The sequence below is a fragment of the Cetorhinus maximus genome, unplaced genomic scaffold (genome assembly GCF_964194155.1).
Source record: "Cetorhinus maximus unplaced genomic scaffold, sCetMax3.hap1.1 HAP1_SCAFFOLD_678, whole genome shotgun sequence".
Lineage (NCBI taxonomy): Eukaryota > Metazoa > Chordata > Chondrichthyes > Lamniformes > Cetorhinidae > Cetorhinus > Cetorhinus maximus.
Window position 1 is genome coordinate 44603 of NW_027596620.1, and position 13283 is coordinate 57885.

The 13283-nt window shown below is 50.8% G+C and overlaps 1 protein-coding gene across 1 annotated transcript; it reads right to left on the reverse strand.

Moving 5' to 3' along the window:
* Positions 1-7866: 7866 nt before the first annotated feature.
* On the reverse strand, positions 7867-13042 carry LOC144674481 (cystatin-A3-like). The gene is made up of 3 exons (XM_078535816.1): positions 12930-13042; positions 11801-11902; positions 7867-8412 (listed from the first exon to the last, which is right to left on the reverse strand). Exons 1-3 carry the CDS (start codon positions 12999-13001, stop codon positions 8278-8280), a joined length of 309 nt encoding a protein of 102 aa, XP_078391942.1. The 5' UTR covers positions 13002-13042; the 3' UTR covers positions 7867-8277.
* Between the last annotated feature and the right edge of the window lie 241 nt (positions 13043-13283).

Consider the following 13283-nt stretch of genomic DNA (forward strand, 5'->3'; position numbering starts at 1 on the left):
GGTGCAGACTTGCACATTCCTAGGTCCAGGGCTATGAGCTGAGGGACACACTAAATCATGGGGCAGCCGCTGCAGATGTGCTGTGGGGAAAGGTCACATGTTGTATGGAGAAAAGTTGAATTTTATTGTATTTGCTAATTTTTCAGTCAAAATGCTTTGTAATGTACTTTCACAAATTTTATGATTAAAGTATATTTTTCGGAAAAAAATGTGACAGACATACTCCAGCAGAGGGGCGACTGTTCAAGGTGTGAGTGAGTGTGGATAATGTGTGATACACATAGATTCCAACGAGGGGAGAAAATTAAAACTGTGCATGTGTGTTAGCGGACAGTGTGCGTGCAGTGTCACCCTCCCACCTCAAGATGAACTGTGTCCGAAGCACTTTCCCCTACTTTAAACACAGCGGGGCTGCAGTGTCAGTTATCCACCACTCAAGATGCGCAATGTCGTGAGAACTCTCTCCCTCTTAAAACCCAGTGGGGCTGCAGCATTACCCTCATCCCCAAGTTCGTAACCTCACACTCGCACACACACATATACAGTAGGGGGGCTATGGAAAAGATAGAGGAAGATTTACAACTATGTGCAACAACAGTAAAAGAATCACAGAAATGAGTATCAGTTCACATGATTTCCAAAGTCCGGGAAGTGAAAAGTTCAGAGGGTGTATCCTTTGTGGCAGAGTTCAGTCCAGATGAGTTCCTGGATGGAGATAGCAACACGAAAATCCTTGGAACAAATGAGGTTTCAGCAGACAGGGCTTTCTGTGCTCAGGCTGCTTGGCTGGAGATGATCAGAGATGTTTAAAAGCAAACAGGCTTTGAGGAGTTGAAAGATGGTGGCCGGCTGCTTGATTATCCGGGAGCTGGGGGAGTGCTTTCCGGTTGGTGTTAAAGCAGCAGTCAGAGCTGTGAGGCTAGAAATGTAATATTAAAATCATCCAAAAGGCCAGACGCATGGCGTCATGTAACACATGGGGAGGTGGTGGAATAGTGGTATTGACACTGGGCTAGTAATCCAGAGAACCAGGGTAATGCTCTGGGCACACGCTGAAATTTAAATCTGGAGTTAAAAGTCTGATGATGACCAAGAAACCATTGTCGATTGTCGTAAAAACCCATCTGGTTCACGAATGCCCTTTAGGGAAGGAAATCTGCTGTCCTTGCATGGTCTGGCCAACATGTGACTCCAGACCCACAGCAATGTGCTCGACTCTTAAATGCCCTCTGAACAAGAGCGATTAGGGATGGGCAATAAATGCTGGCCCAGCACACATTCCATGAACACAATTTTTAAAATGGCACATTAATGAGTTAATTGCAGCCTCGCAAGCAGCTTTCTGCACTCCTGGCTAAAATCCACTGTTTCCCTTACGAGAGAAATGGTGGCTGTTAACACTTCTTCAGGTATCAAGAGTTTTGTTGAGTCTCTCTTTGTTATCGTCCCAGCTGGGAGAGTCAGTTTGCCTGTTGGCCACCTAATTTTGTGATAATAATGTGGCCTTCGGGTGTGAGATTACACAAGGATGGGAGTTGGAACTCCTTTTTTCTTGTAGTCTTTGTTGGGACCTTCCAGAACAGATGGCCAATCTTGTGACTCATGTGGCCTGTAGCAGCCATCTTGTGGTTCATCAGAAGTCCATTTTAAAACAGCAAAAAGAATAAAGTTTTGATACATACAGTTTTGATTTCTTTTCATGTCTTATTGATGTAACAAGAATCAGATTTATGATTATTTCAGGCTCTGTACTGTTCATTTAAATGTACTTTCTGTCCCTGTGAGGAGTGCAGGAGATCGACTATGAAATGGGATTGAGTTCCAGTGTTTGAAACCCTTTAGCTCCTCCTGATTTAACAATGAGCTTGAGTGGATATTTCACTGTGTTCTTCAGCTCCCAAGAACATAAGAAACAGGAGCAGGAGTAGGCATTCGACTCCTCAAGCCTGCTCTGCCATTCATGGCCTACATGTGGCACCACACCCACAGCTATGTGCTTGACTTTTAAATGCCCTCTGAACAATGAGGCAATTAGGGGTGGGCAATAAATGCTGGCTAGCCAGCGACACCCACATCACATAAATGAATAAAAAATACGGCTGATCTGATTGTGACTTTAACTCCACTTTGCTGCCCATCCCCAATAACCCTTGGCTCCCTTGTCAATCAATTATCTGTCTAACTCAGTCTTGAATATATTAAATGGCCCAGGCTCCACTTCTCACTGGGGGAGAGAATTCCAAAGAATAACGATCGCCTGAAGGAAGAAATTCCTCCTGTTATCCTTCTTAAATAGGAGAGCCCTTATTTTAATCTGGGTCACCCTTGTTGGTGCAGGAAATGAGAACCTGCGGCGCCTTTCATGTTTGTTCTGTGATAAAATCAGGATCAGTGTAGCAGTAATAACACTGATTATATAATTCACGCATAAGTGTTATATACAAACCAGGTCACCAACAACAGTATAAAACTGCTGGATATGCTGAAGAGTAAAATGATAGATTTCTTTGGTTCTCCATCTCTGGGTCCTTGTGATTCTCTCCACTGCTGCGGACTCCGACTCCCCTGCAGACTTAACTGGTCACTAAAGTATGTCTGACCGTCGGAATATTGAGCAGAAAAATCAGAAAAAAAGGGGGACAAGGGGTTAACATGTTGTCTAACATTTCAAATGTGACCCATACGTGGAAAGTAAAAAAAGTTCATTTTATGGACACAACACCCAGAAACATTATCAATTATATTGTCTGTATATCCTGTGTGAAGTGCCAGGGGGCAGACTCTGAACAACCCAGCACACTCACTGTTCCTAGAACCACATCTTCCATTTTCTCAGTGCAACATTTGCTTTTCAGATTCTCACAACATGTGGCCAGAAATCAAGCAAAGGTAAAAGTGACTGTGAGCCACACAGAAAACAGCAGTTGGGCAAAAACCAAAGCATAGAATAAGACTACACATGGGAATAACGAACGGAAACGTACCTGGGAAACACATCGGAATAGTTCAGCTCAATATGGGATTAGTGAAAATGACAATGGGTTCGGGCCACTGCCATTCCCACCAGATAGTGAGTGACACATTTCGAGAGACCGTGCTTTCACCAGGAGATCACAATCATCACCGAGTTAACTGGAAGAGAAAGAAAAGGAAGGAGATAAATTACTGATCGAAGCAACAGTTTGAAACGATCTGTGGTGAAATTTCCAGCTTTGTCGCTGCATCGAATGGCGCAAACCGATTCATTGATCTTGGCAGCGCTTTCCCACAGAGATATGTTTGAAACACAATTATCAATGACTGAGTGAAGGTACCATGCTGGTGGGGAAGGGAGAAAATGTGGGTTAAACAGGATATCGTCTTCAGATTGGTGTCTGGGAATGTTTGGGGACAGGGAGGGTGCAGCTGTTTGGCTGACAAACGGTGAGAGCTGAAAGAGGCTGGTGCAAAACGGGAAAAGGCTGAGAGCCGTGGCTGTGAGCTAAGGTTTCGGATCGGGTTGGAAGAGGCAGCTGGAGGCTGAGCCAGTGAGTGAGATTGGGAGGGAGACATGGAACAGTCTGTGGAGCAGCATGAAGATGAGACAAGAGCCCACATTGCAGATACAGGGAAGCAATGGACGAGGACACAGAGGATTCAAGGCAGTGAAAGGAGAGGCTGAGATTCATAAATCTCACTGCAGCTGGGTATTAGAGGAAATCAAATCTACAGATCCCAGTAACACAACTCCAGTAACTCAAGCAACGATTAATCTTTGCATTTGTGTTAGAAAATAGCTCGCTGAGTGTAAAATATGTTCAACAAACTCAAGTTATATATTCAATCATACTTAAATTTAAATATGTTCATGAAATCAGCCTCGCTCTTTCTGGATTTCAACGGTCCCATCAACAGCAAGTCTCTCCCTGGTCTCCAGTGAATCTCTCCCTGGATCCTCAGTGAGTCTCTGCCCAATCCCCAGTGAGTCTCTCCTCCCCATGTTCAGTGATTCTCCCCTATCTCCAGTGAGTCTCGCCCCCCCACAATCCCTAGCAAGTCGCTCCATGATCCCCAGCAAGTCTCCCCACGCCACCCTCTGCCAAATCTCTCCCAATCATCCAGGGAGTCTCTCCCGGTCTCTCGTCTCCTGGATGTGGAAATAGCAAATTGACAGTACTTTTGGCCATTTGCAACATGGCAGTGAGCAAACCTGCAAGCAGGGCAGCAAGTGGGGCAAGAGGGAGGTAGCGAGCAGGGCAAGAGCGAGGCAACGGGAAGGGCAGGAGCAGGACTGATCAGGGAATTCCCCCAAGCGAACTCCTGAAGTTAGAAAACAAACCTCCCAACAGCACTGTCCGGTTGCTCTGTCACGCCGATGGCACAGTGCGTGATGGCAGCCGAAAAATGGGAAATGCAGAGTGAATCGGAAAAGCTGAGCCGAAAGAACAAACGACTTAATATTGAAATAACGCCAAGCGGGGCGACTTAAAGCAAGGATCTAGGGTATGTTCGACACAACATACGAAGGCCTTGGGGGTTCAGTTGCGCCAGTACTTCCGGTGCCCTGCCCAGCTGCTGAGAGGTAAAGAGGTGCCCATACTACTGCCAGCCATGGCCAGTCAGCATGGCCCACCAGCCACTGCAGCACCCTGACGGCAACACAGATTGTTACCAGGGGGAGCCGCTGCAAGCAGGGGTGGGTTCGGCATCTCAATGCAAAACTGCATCGGTGCTGCAAACCTGACCTTAACTCAAGGCCCACCCGCCTCTGATTCGGTCTCATTCCAGCGGGACGGGCGTGTGGCTGCCCGCACTGGACGCTGTGCAGCTTCACCGAGGTCTATTTAAAGTGGCTGGGGATCTGGATTCACCGTCTCTTGTCCTCCCTCTCGAGCGGAGGGGGTGCGGGGGTCGGGAGCTGATGAACTGGGAGAGGGTCCGCGTGGCCTGTGACCACAAAATTAACCCGCATTCAAACAGCAGCCTTAACACAGCGAGGCAAAGTAAAGGCACATTACAGGATGCGCAAACAGGCCACGTTACCCGCCAAAACGCACCCCTCCCCCCGATTCCCAACTGAAAGGGTTGCAGTTCCCTCTCTCTCTCCGAGTCCAGGCTTGCGAGAGTGGGCGGGGAACCGGCTCAGGTGGGTCCACTGAAGGATGCGGCCATCGGGAAGGCTGCCATCGGATAACGCAGGAAACATGGGCCGAGGGACGCAGGTGGTTTGTTCATGAGGGGGGGGGGTTGGGGGCGGAATTAAAATGGAGCCCGGCGCAGGAAAGCAGTTCCCGGCCGGTAATCCAGGGAGTAGCCTGGCAGGGGTTGGGGGGCGGGGATGGGTAACGCCGAGCTTCCTCACGACAAACACTAACACAGGTTACCTTCCAATACTGAGGGCGGCCTCCAGTTGTGGAAGGCACAAGAGGGTCGACCGTAACAATAACCCCCCCAACCCGAACAACGCAGGCGGTGCAGGGGGAACGGGGAAAAGGCAGGGCAATGGCACCAGGTCATGATGCTCCTTTGGAGAGCGAGCGCAGGCACGATGGGCCGAACGGCCTCCTTCTGTGCCCTGAAGGTTCTGGTGACCCGGGGAATGTTGTAGGACGTGCGAGGCCAGGATTGTCGTGAGGAAGGAGCCAGGGGCGTATCCGGCTATCGACTTGAAAGCCAGTTTATTGACCCTATTTACAGCGTTTACGTCGCGAGTGACCCGGGCAGGCACATCCCCCCCCCCCCCACCCAACCAACCCCCACCCCAGGGCTGCCCAATTCCCCGTCCCTACGGAGACCTGGTACACGACTGCCTGGTATCAATGTCACACCGTCATGTGACCCAAAGATCGACATATCCATTCTGTTGACCCTTTATACCACAGGGAAGGACAGGTTAAAAATCCAGTGGATGGAAATAGATTTGGACCCAGGGGAAAAAGGGCGGAATGTGGCTTCGGCGGCCATTGGCTCTGTTGATGAAAAGAAAATGAAATGTTCAGCCAGCAAGCAACACTCATCTTAGTTGCCTTTAAAATTGTCCCGATGTGAGTAATAAAGGATAAATGTCTCAGGTGCCCAAAAACTGGAATAAAACTCCTTCTGCTCTGATTTGGCGCTCTTTCCTCGTCGCGCTGCGCACGCGCAAGGACGTCTCTCGCATTAACGGAAATAACGGCAGCATTTGTTTGAATTTATGCGCAAGCGCAATGTAGCCAACATTCTGCCCATGGAGCGTGATGGCGTCTACACAGACTGCGTCGAACAATGAGCTACTTCTGCGCGCGCGCAAGCGGGGCGATGTCACCACGTTCCCCTACAAGTATGGTCACGTAAGAAGGCAGAGAAACGCACTTTGCGCCAAGGCGCCCCTGAGCCCCAATGTGCCGACGGGGAGCTCGAAGGGAAACAGCCCGTGACCCGGAGCCTCCCCTGCCACAGGGCAATAAGGGCGGGCACTTCGCATGCGGCTCTCCGTTTTGGCTCCCACAGGCGACATTCTATGCGCACTTGGGTTCCTTTCACCATGTGTGACCCGCTGTGGGCACGCACCGCCGTTCCGTCACATGTGACCAGCTCTGCACACGCACCGCGCTTCCGTCACGTGCGACCAGCTGAGCGCAGAAACCGCCGTTCCATCACATGTGACCAGCCCTGCGCACGCACCGCCGTTCTGCCACGTGATACGCTCTGCTCACGCATCGGCGTTCCGTCACCTGACCCGGTCTGCGCACGCATCGTCTTTCCGTCACATGTGACCCGCTCTGCGCACGCATTGCCGTTCTTTCATGTGTGACCCGCTCTGCGCACGCATCGCCTTTCGGTCACGTGTGACCCGCTTTGCGTACACAACGCCGTTCCGTCACATGTGACCAGCTCTGCGCACGCATTCCTCTTCGTTCACGTGTGACCCGCTGTGCGCACGCATCGCCGTTCCGACACATCTGACCGGCTGTGCGCACGCATCCCACTTCCTTCACGTGTGACCCGCTGTGCGCACCATCGCTCTTCCGACACGTGTGTCACATTCCAGTGGCGGCTTCGACCTCAGTCTGAGATTAAGCCGGTCTGTCCACAACTTTGGTGTCACGAGATGAGCTTCCGATCTCATATTCCTGCCCTCACTATCACCGCCTATTTCCACCTCCAGGCCAACGCTGACTTTGTCCCCATCTCAGCTGATCTACTGCTGAAACCCTCACTCATCCCTGAGGGAGACAGAGGCCAATTAGTTCAAAGTCTGGACACCTCCAGAACTGGTGGACCAGCCGTGGAACCTTCACGCCCACCCCAACCCCCGCCAGCACCCAGGCAGTGGGAGGAACGCAGGTTAATGCAAATCCCCCCACCGGATCCTTTAGACCCTCCATTAAGCCCCAGCCCCAAAATCAAAAAGAATCAACAAGTAAAAGCTTCAGGATTCTTTTATTGAATGCTGTACGATGCAATTGCAGTTGAATACCTCAATCACTGGTATGGGGTTTTTCAGGGGAGTTCGCTGTACCTCTTGTCCTGTTTAGATCTTCAAATGCCCTTCAGTAATTTGTGTTCGTTTGGGGACTAAAACACCTTTGTGCACAGCAAGATTCCATGAGCATATCATTAGGCTTTTGCTTGCTGGAGGTGATTTATTTGGAAGAGGAACAGGGTTTTTGGCTTTGTATCATTATTCTAGGGTTGCATTGGCATCGCTGACGAGGCCATCATTTATTGCCCATCCCTAATTGCTCCTTGAGCAGGCGGTGCTGAGCTGCCTTCTTGAGCCGCTGCAGTCCATGTGGTGTAGGTACACCCACAGTGCTGTTAGGGAGGGAGTTCCAGGATTTTGACCCAGCGACAGTGAAGGAACGGTGATATATTTCCAAGTCAGGTTGGTGAGTGACTTGGGGAAGAACTTGTAGGTGGTGGTGTTTCCATCTATCCACCGCCTTTGTCCTTCTAGGTGGTAGTGGTCGAGGGTTTGGAAGGTGCTGTTGAAGGAGCCTTGCTGAGTTGCTGCAGTGCATCTTGTAGATGGTACACACTCCTACCAACGCACATCGATAGTTGGGGGAGTGAATGTTTAAGGTGATGGATGGACAGATTTGTCCTGCATGGTGTTGAGACTCGGGGCGGGGGGGGTGCTGAATGGCCTCCTCTTATTCCTGTATAACAGAGACGAAGCAGGTGAGGGAGTTGGATATTAAGGGCTGAACTTTGCGAAAGGTGCTGAGGGAAAGGGAGGGGAAATGTAATGTTTATTTTGAAAGGGCTTTCTAAGATGAGCAGAGAGAGAAGCAGGCGGTGGCCTGGGCCTGGCTTTTAACTGAAGTAAGTAATCTCGTCGGATAGTTTCTTGTTAGTCTCGATTTTCACCAATGAAGGTTTCTCACCGGCCACTGGCTTGAATACACGAATATGGATGCATTCAGCAGCATTCCCAGCCACAAAAACAACCTAAAAACAATAAGGAGACCAATCGGTTTGCAAAGGAAATTTCTCACAACTGTCCCTCCGACAATGCAGCACACCCTCAGCGCTACGCCTTCGACAGTATGACACTCCCTCCGTATCCCTGACCCTGTGACAGTGCAGTGCTGCGTCAGTACAGTAACAATGTTCACTCTGTCTGTAACCTCATCCAGCGCCCACAATCCTCCCCATCTCCATAGCTTCCTCCAGCCTCTGCAATGCTCCCTATCTCTGTAACCTCCTCCAGCCTCTGCAATGCTCCCTATCTCTGTAACCTCCGCCAGCCTCTGCAACCCTCCCTATCTCTGTAACCTCCTCCAGCCTCTGCAATGCTCCCTATCTCTGTACCCTCCGCCAGCCCCTGCAACCCTCCCTATCTCTGTAACCTCCGCCAGCATCTGCAACCTGCCCTATCTCTGTAACCTCCGCCAGCCTCTACAATCCTCCCTATCTCTGTAACCTCCTCCAGCCCCTACAAACCTCCATATTTCAGTAACCTCCGCCAGCCTCTACAATCCTCCCTATCTCTGTAACCTCCTCCAGCCCCTACAATCCTCCCTATCTCTGTAACCTCCTCCAGCCCCTACAATCCTCCCTATGCCTGTAACCTCCTCCAGCCCCTACAATCCTATCTCTGTAAACTCCTCCAGCCACTACAATCCTCCCTATCTCTGAAACTTCCTCCAGCCTCTGCAACCCTCCCTATCTCTGTAACCTCCTCCAGCCCCTACAACCCTCCCTATCTCTGTAACCTCCTCCAGCCCCTACAACCCTCCCTATCTCTGTAACCTCCTCCAGCCCCTACCATGCTCCCTATCTGTTACCCCCTCCAGCCCCCACTACACTCCCTATCTCTGTAACTTCCCCCAGCCTCTGCAACCCACTCTATCCCTGTCACATCTTCCAGTCCCTACGCCCCTCCCAATCACTGTAACCTCCTCCAGCCTCTGCAACCCTCCCTATCTCTGTAACCTCCTCCAGCCTCTGCAACCCTCCCTATCTCTGTAACTTCCGCCAGCCTCTGCAATCCTCCCTATCTCTGTAAAATCCTCCAGCACCTACAAACCTCCATATCTCTGTAACCTCCGCGAGCACCTACAATCCTCCCTATCTCTGTAACCTCCTCCAGCCACTACAATCCTCCCTATCTCTGTAACCTCCTCCAGCCCCTTCAATGCTCCCTATCTCTGTAACCTCCTCCAGCCCCTACAATCCTCCCTATCTCTAAAATTTCCTCCAGCCTCTGCAACCCTCCCTATCTCTGTAACCTCCTCCAGCCCCTACAACTCTCCCTATCTCTGTAACCTCCTCCAGCCCCTACCATGCTCCCTATCTCTGTAACCTCCTCCAGCCCCTACTATGCTCCCTATCTCTGTTACCCCCTCCAGCCCCCACTACACTCCCTATCTCTGTAACCTCCTCCAGCCTCTGCAACCCACTCTATCCCTGTCACATCTTCCAGTCCCTACGCCCCTCCCAATCACTGTAACCTCCTCCAGCCTCTGCAACCATCCCTATCTCTGTAAACTCCTCCAGCCCCTACAATCCTTCCTATCTCTGTAACCTCCTCCAGCCCCTATAACCCTCCCTATCTCTGTAACCTCCTCCAGGTCCTACCACACTCCCTATCTCTGTAACCTATTCCAGCCCCTACAACCCTCCCTATCTCTGTAACCTTCTCCAGCCCCTACAATCCTTCCTATCTCTGTAACCTCCTCCAGCCCCTACAACCCTCCCTAACTCTGTAATCTCCTCCAGGCCCTACCACACTCCCTATCTCTGTAACCCCCTCCAGGCCCTACCACACTCCCTATCTCTGTAACCCCCTCCAGGCCCTACCACACTCCCTATCTCTGTAACCTCCTCCAGCCCCCACAACACTCCCTATCTCTGTAACCTCCTCCAGCTCCTACAACCCTCGCTATCTCTTTAACCTCCTCCAGCCCCTACAATGCTCCCTATCTGTGTAAGCTCCTCCAGCCCCTGCAACCCTCCCTATCTCTGTAACCTCCTCCAGCCCCTACAATGCTCCCTATCTCTGTAACCTCCTCCAGCCCGCTACAACCCTCCCTTTTTATCTATGTAACCTCCTCCAGCCCCTACATCCCTCCCTATCTCTGTAACCTCCTCCAGTTCTACAACCCTCCCTATCTCTGTAACCTCCTCCAGCCCCTTCAACCGTCCCTATCTCTCTAACCTCCTCCAGCCCCTACTACCCTCCCTATCTCTGTAACCTATCGAGCCCATTCATCCCTTCCTATCTCTGTAACCTCCTCCGGCCCCTACCACCCTCCCTATCTCTGTAACCTCCTGCAGCCCCTAAAACCCTCCCTATCTCTGTAACCTCCTCCAGCCCCTCCATCCTTCCTTCTCTCTGTAACCTCTCCAGCCCCTACAACGCTCCCTATCTCTGTAACCTCCTCCAGCCACTACATCCCTCCCTATCTCTGTAACCTCCACCAGCCCCTACAACCCTCCCTATCTCTGTAACCTCCTCCAGCCCCCTACAACCCTCCCTATCTCTGTAACCTCCTCCAGCCTCTACAACCCTCCCTTTTTATCTATGTAACCTCCTCCAGCCCCTACATCCCTCCCTATCTCTGTAACCTCCTCCAGTTCTACAACCCTCCCTATCTCTGTTACACCCTCCAGCCCCCACAACACTCCCTATCTCTGTAACCTCCTCCAGCTCCTACAACCCTCGCTATCTCTGTAACCTCCTCCAGCCCCTACCATGCTCCCTATCTGTGTAAGCTCCTCCAGCCCCTGCAACCCTCCCTATCTCTGTAACCTCCTCCAGCCCCTTCAACCGTCCCTATCTCTCTAACCTCCTCCAGCCCCTACTACCCTCCCTATCTCTGTAACCTCTCGAGCCCCTACATCCCTCCCTATCTCTGTAACCTGCACCAGCCCCTACAACCCTCCCTATCACTGTAACCTCCTCCAGTCCCAACACCCCTCCCTATCTCTGTTACCTCCTCCAGCCCCAACAACCCTCCCTATCTCTGTAACCTCCTCCAACCCCTACAACCCTCCCTATCTCTGTAAGCTCCTCCAGCCCCGATATTCCTCACTTGTCTCTGAGCTCGCACAGTTCTGGCTTCTTGTTAATCCCATGATTTCCCCAATTTTCTGCCGTAACTTCCCCAGCCTGTACCCTAAGCCCTGGAGATCCCTCCCTGAACCGCTCCATCTTTGTGTCCTAACTTAAGATTTTCCCTAAACCTTTCATCTTTCATGTAGCTACACCGAACGTGTTCCATATTTCTGTAGGTCGCTGTCAAATTTCTGTCTGAGTAACATCCCAAGTAACCTGAGGCATTTTAGTGAGTTCAAATTGCTAGATAACTGCAAGTTATTTCTGTTTTCAAACCTTCACGAAGTAACTGATCCCATTTGCAACTTGCGCGCGATGTAAGAGTGCATGAAGAAATTCCACTTTCCTTTTCAACTCCTCTTCCATTCGATCCTTCAACTGGATAGATACGATAACAAATAGAACATTTCAGATTTTCTGAACAACTGCTGAACGCAGAGGATCACCACTGAGGGAGTGCTGCACTGTCAGAGGATCAGTACTGAGGGAGTGCTGCACTGTCAGAGGATCAGTACTGAGGGAGTGCTGCACTGTCAGAGGGTCAGTACTGAGGGAGTGCTGCACTGTCAGAGGGTCAGTACTGAGGGAGTGCTGCACTGTCAGAGGGTCAGTACTGAGGGAGTGCTGCACTATCCGGGCGTCAGTACTGAGGGAGTGCTGCACTGTCAGAGGGTCAGTACTGAGGGAGTGCTGCACTGTCAGAGGGTCAGTACTGAGGGAGTGCTGCATGATCGGAAGTTCAGTACTGAGTGAGTGCTGCAATGTTGAAGGGTCAGTACTGTGGGAGCGCTGCACTGTCAGAGGGTCAGTACTGAGGGAGAACTGCACTGTTGGAAGTACTATATTGAAGGAGCGCTGCACACTGAGGGTCAGTACTGAGGGAGTGCTGCACTGTCGGAGGGACAGTACTGAGGGAGTGCTGCATGATCGGAAGTTCAGTACTGAGTGAGTGCTGCAATGTTGAAGGGTCAGTACTGTGGGAGCGCTGCACTGTCGGAGGGTCAGTACTGAGGGAGAACTGCACTGTTGGAGGTCTTCTCTGTCGATTTGACACATTGCCAAATTCCCCTCTGTCCTCTCAGGTTGCTGTGAAAGATCCCACGAGCATTATTGAATGAAGAACAATACACAGTTTCTCTACAGTGTCCTGGGGAAGAAACGCTTATCCCTCAAGCAACATCACTGAAACAATTTACCTGGTCATTCTCTCATTGCTGATTCTAGGAGTTTGCTGTCTGCCAGTTGGCGTTTCCTACATTACAGCAGTAGCCAAAACTGAGTAAAATACTTCATTGTTTGTCGAGTGCTTTTAGATGTCCTGAGATGGTCAAAGCGGCAGGAGTCAGGGCGACTAATGTTCTTTGTCATAGAGATAAAGAGGATATTGAGAATGGTGGATACTTACCGACTGGACAATTTCCTGAACGTCATCAGTTACAGGTGAAGTGGAGATTGAACCGTGCATCTTTACTGCCATTTTCTCTGTCTCTGTCTCTCTCTATCTCTCTCTTAATCAACTCTCGTTGTCTTTCTGCCCAGTGTTCCTCCTTTTTATTCTTTATTTTTACTCCACCCCTCAATGATGTTCCTCGTTGTCAGGGAAATCTCTCATTGTCTTGGCTCCACCCTCTGTCTCCAGATATTTGTTTGATACGAAAGCTGGGCTGGGTGGAAGGTGCTCGCTCCTGTTTGTGATTGCCTCACTCCCTCCGTCCTTCTCTCTCTAACACCCGCCTGCTCCTCCCTCCCTCTCTCCCTG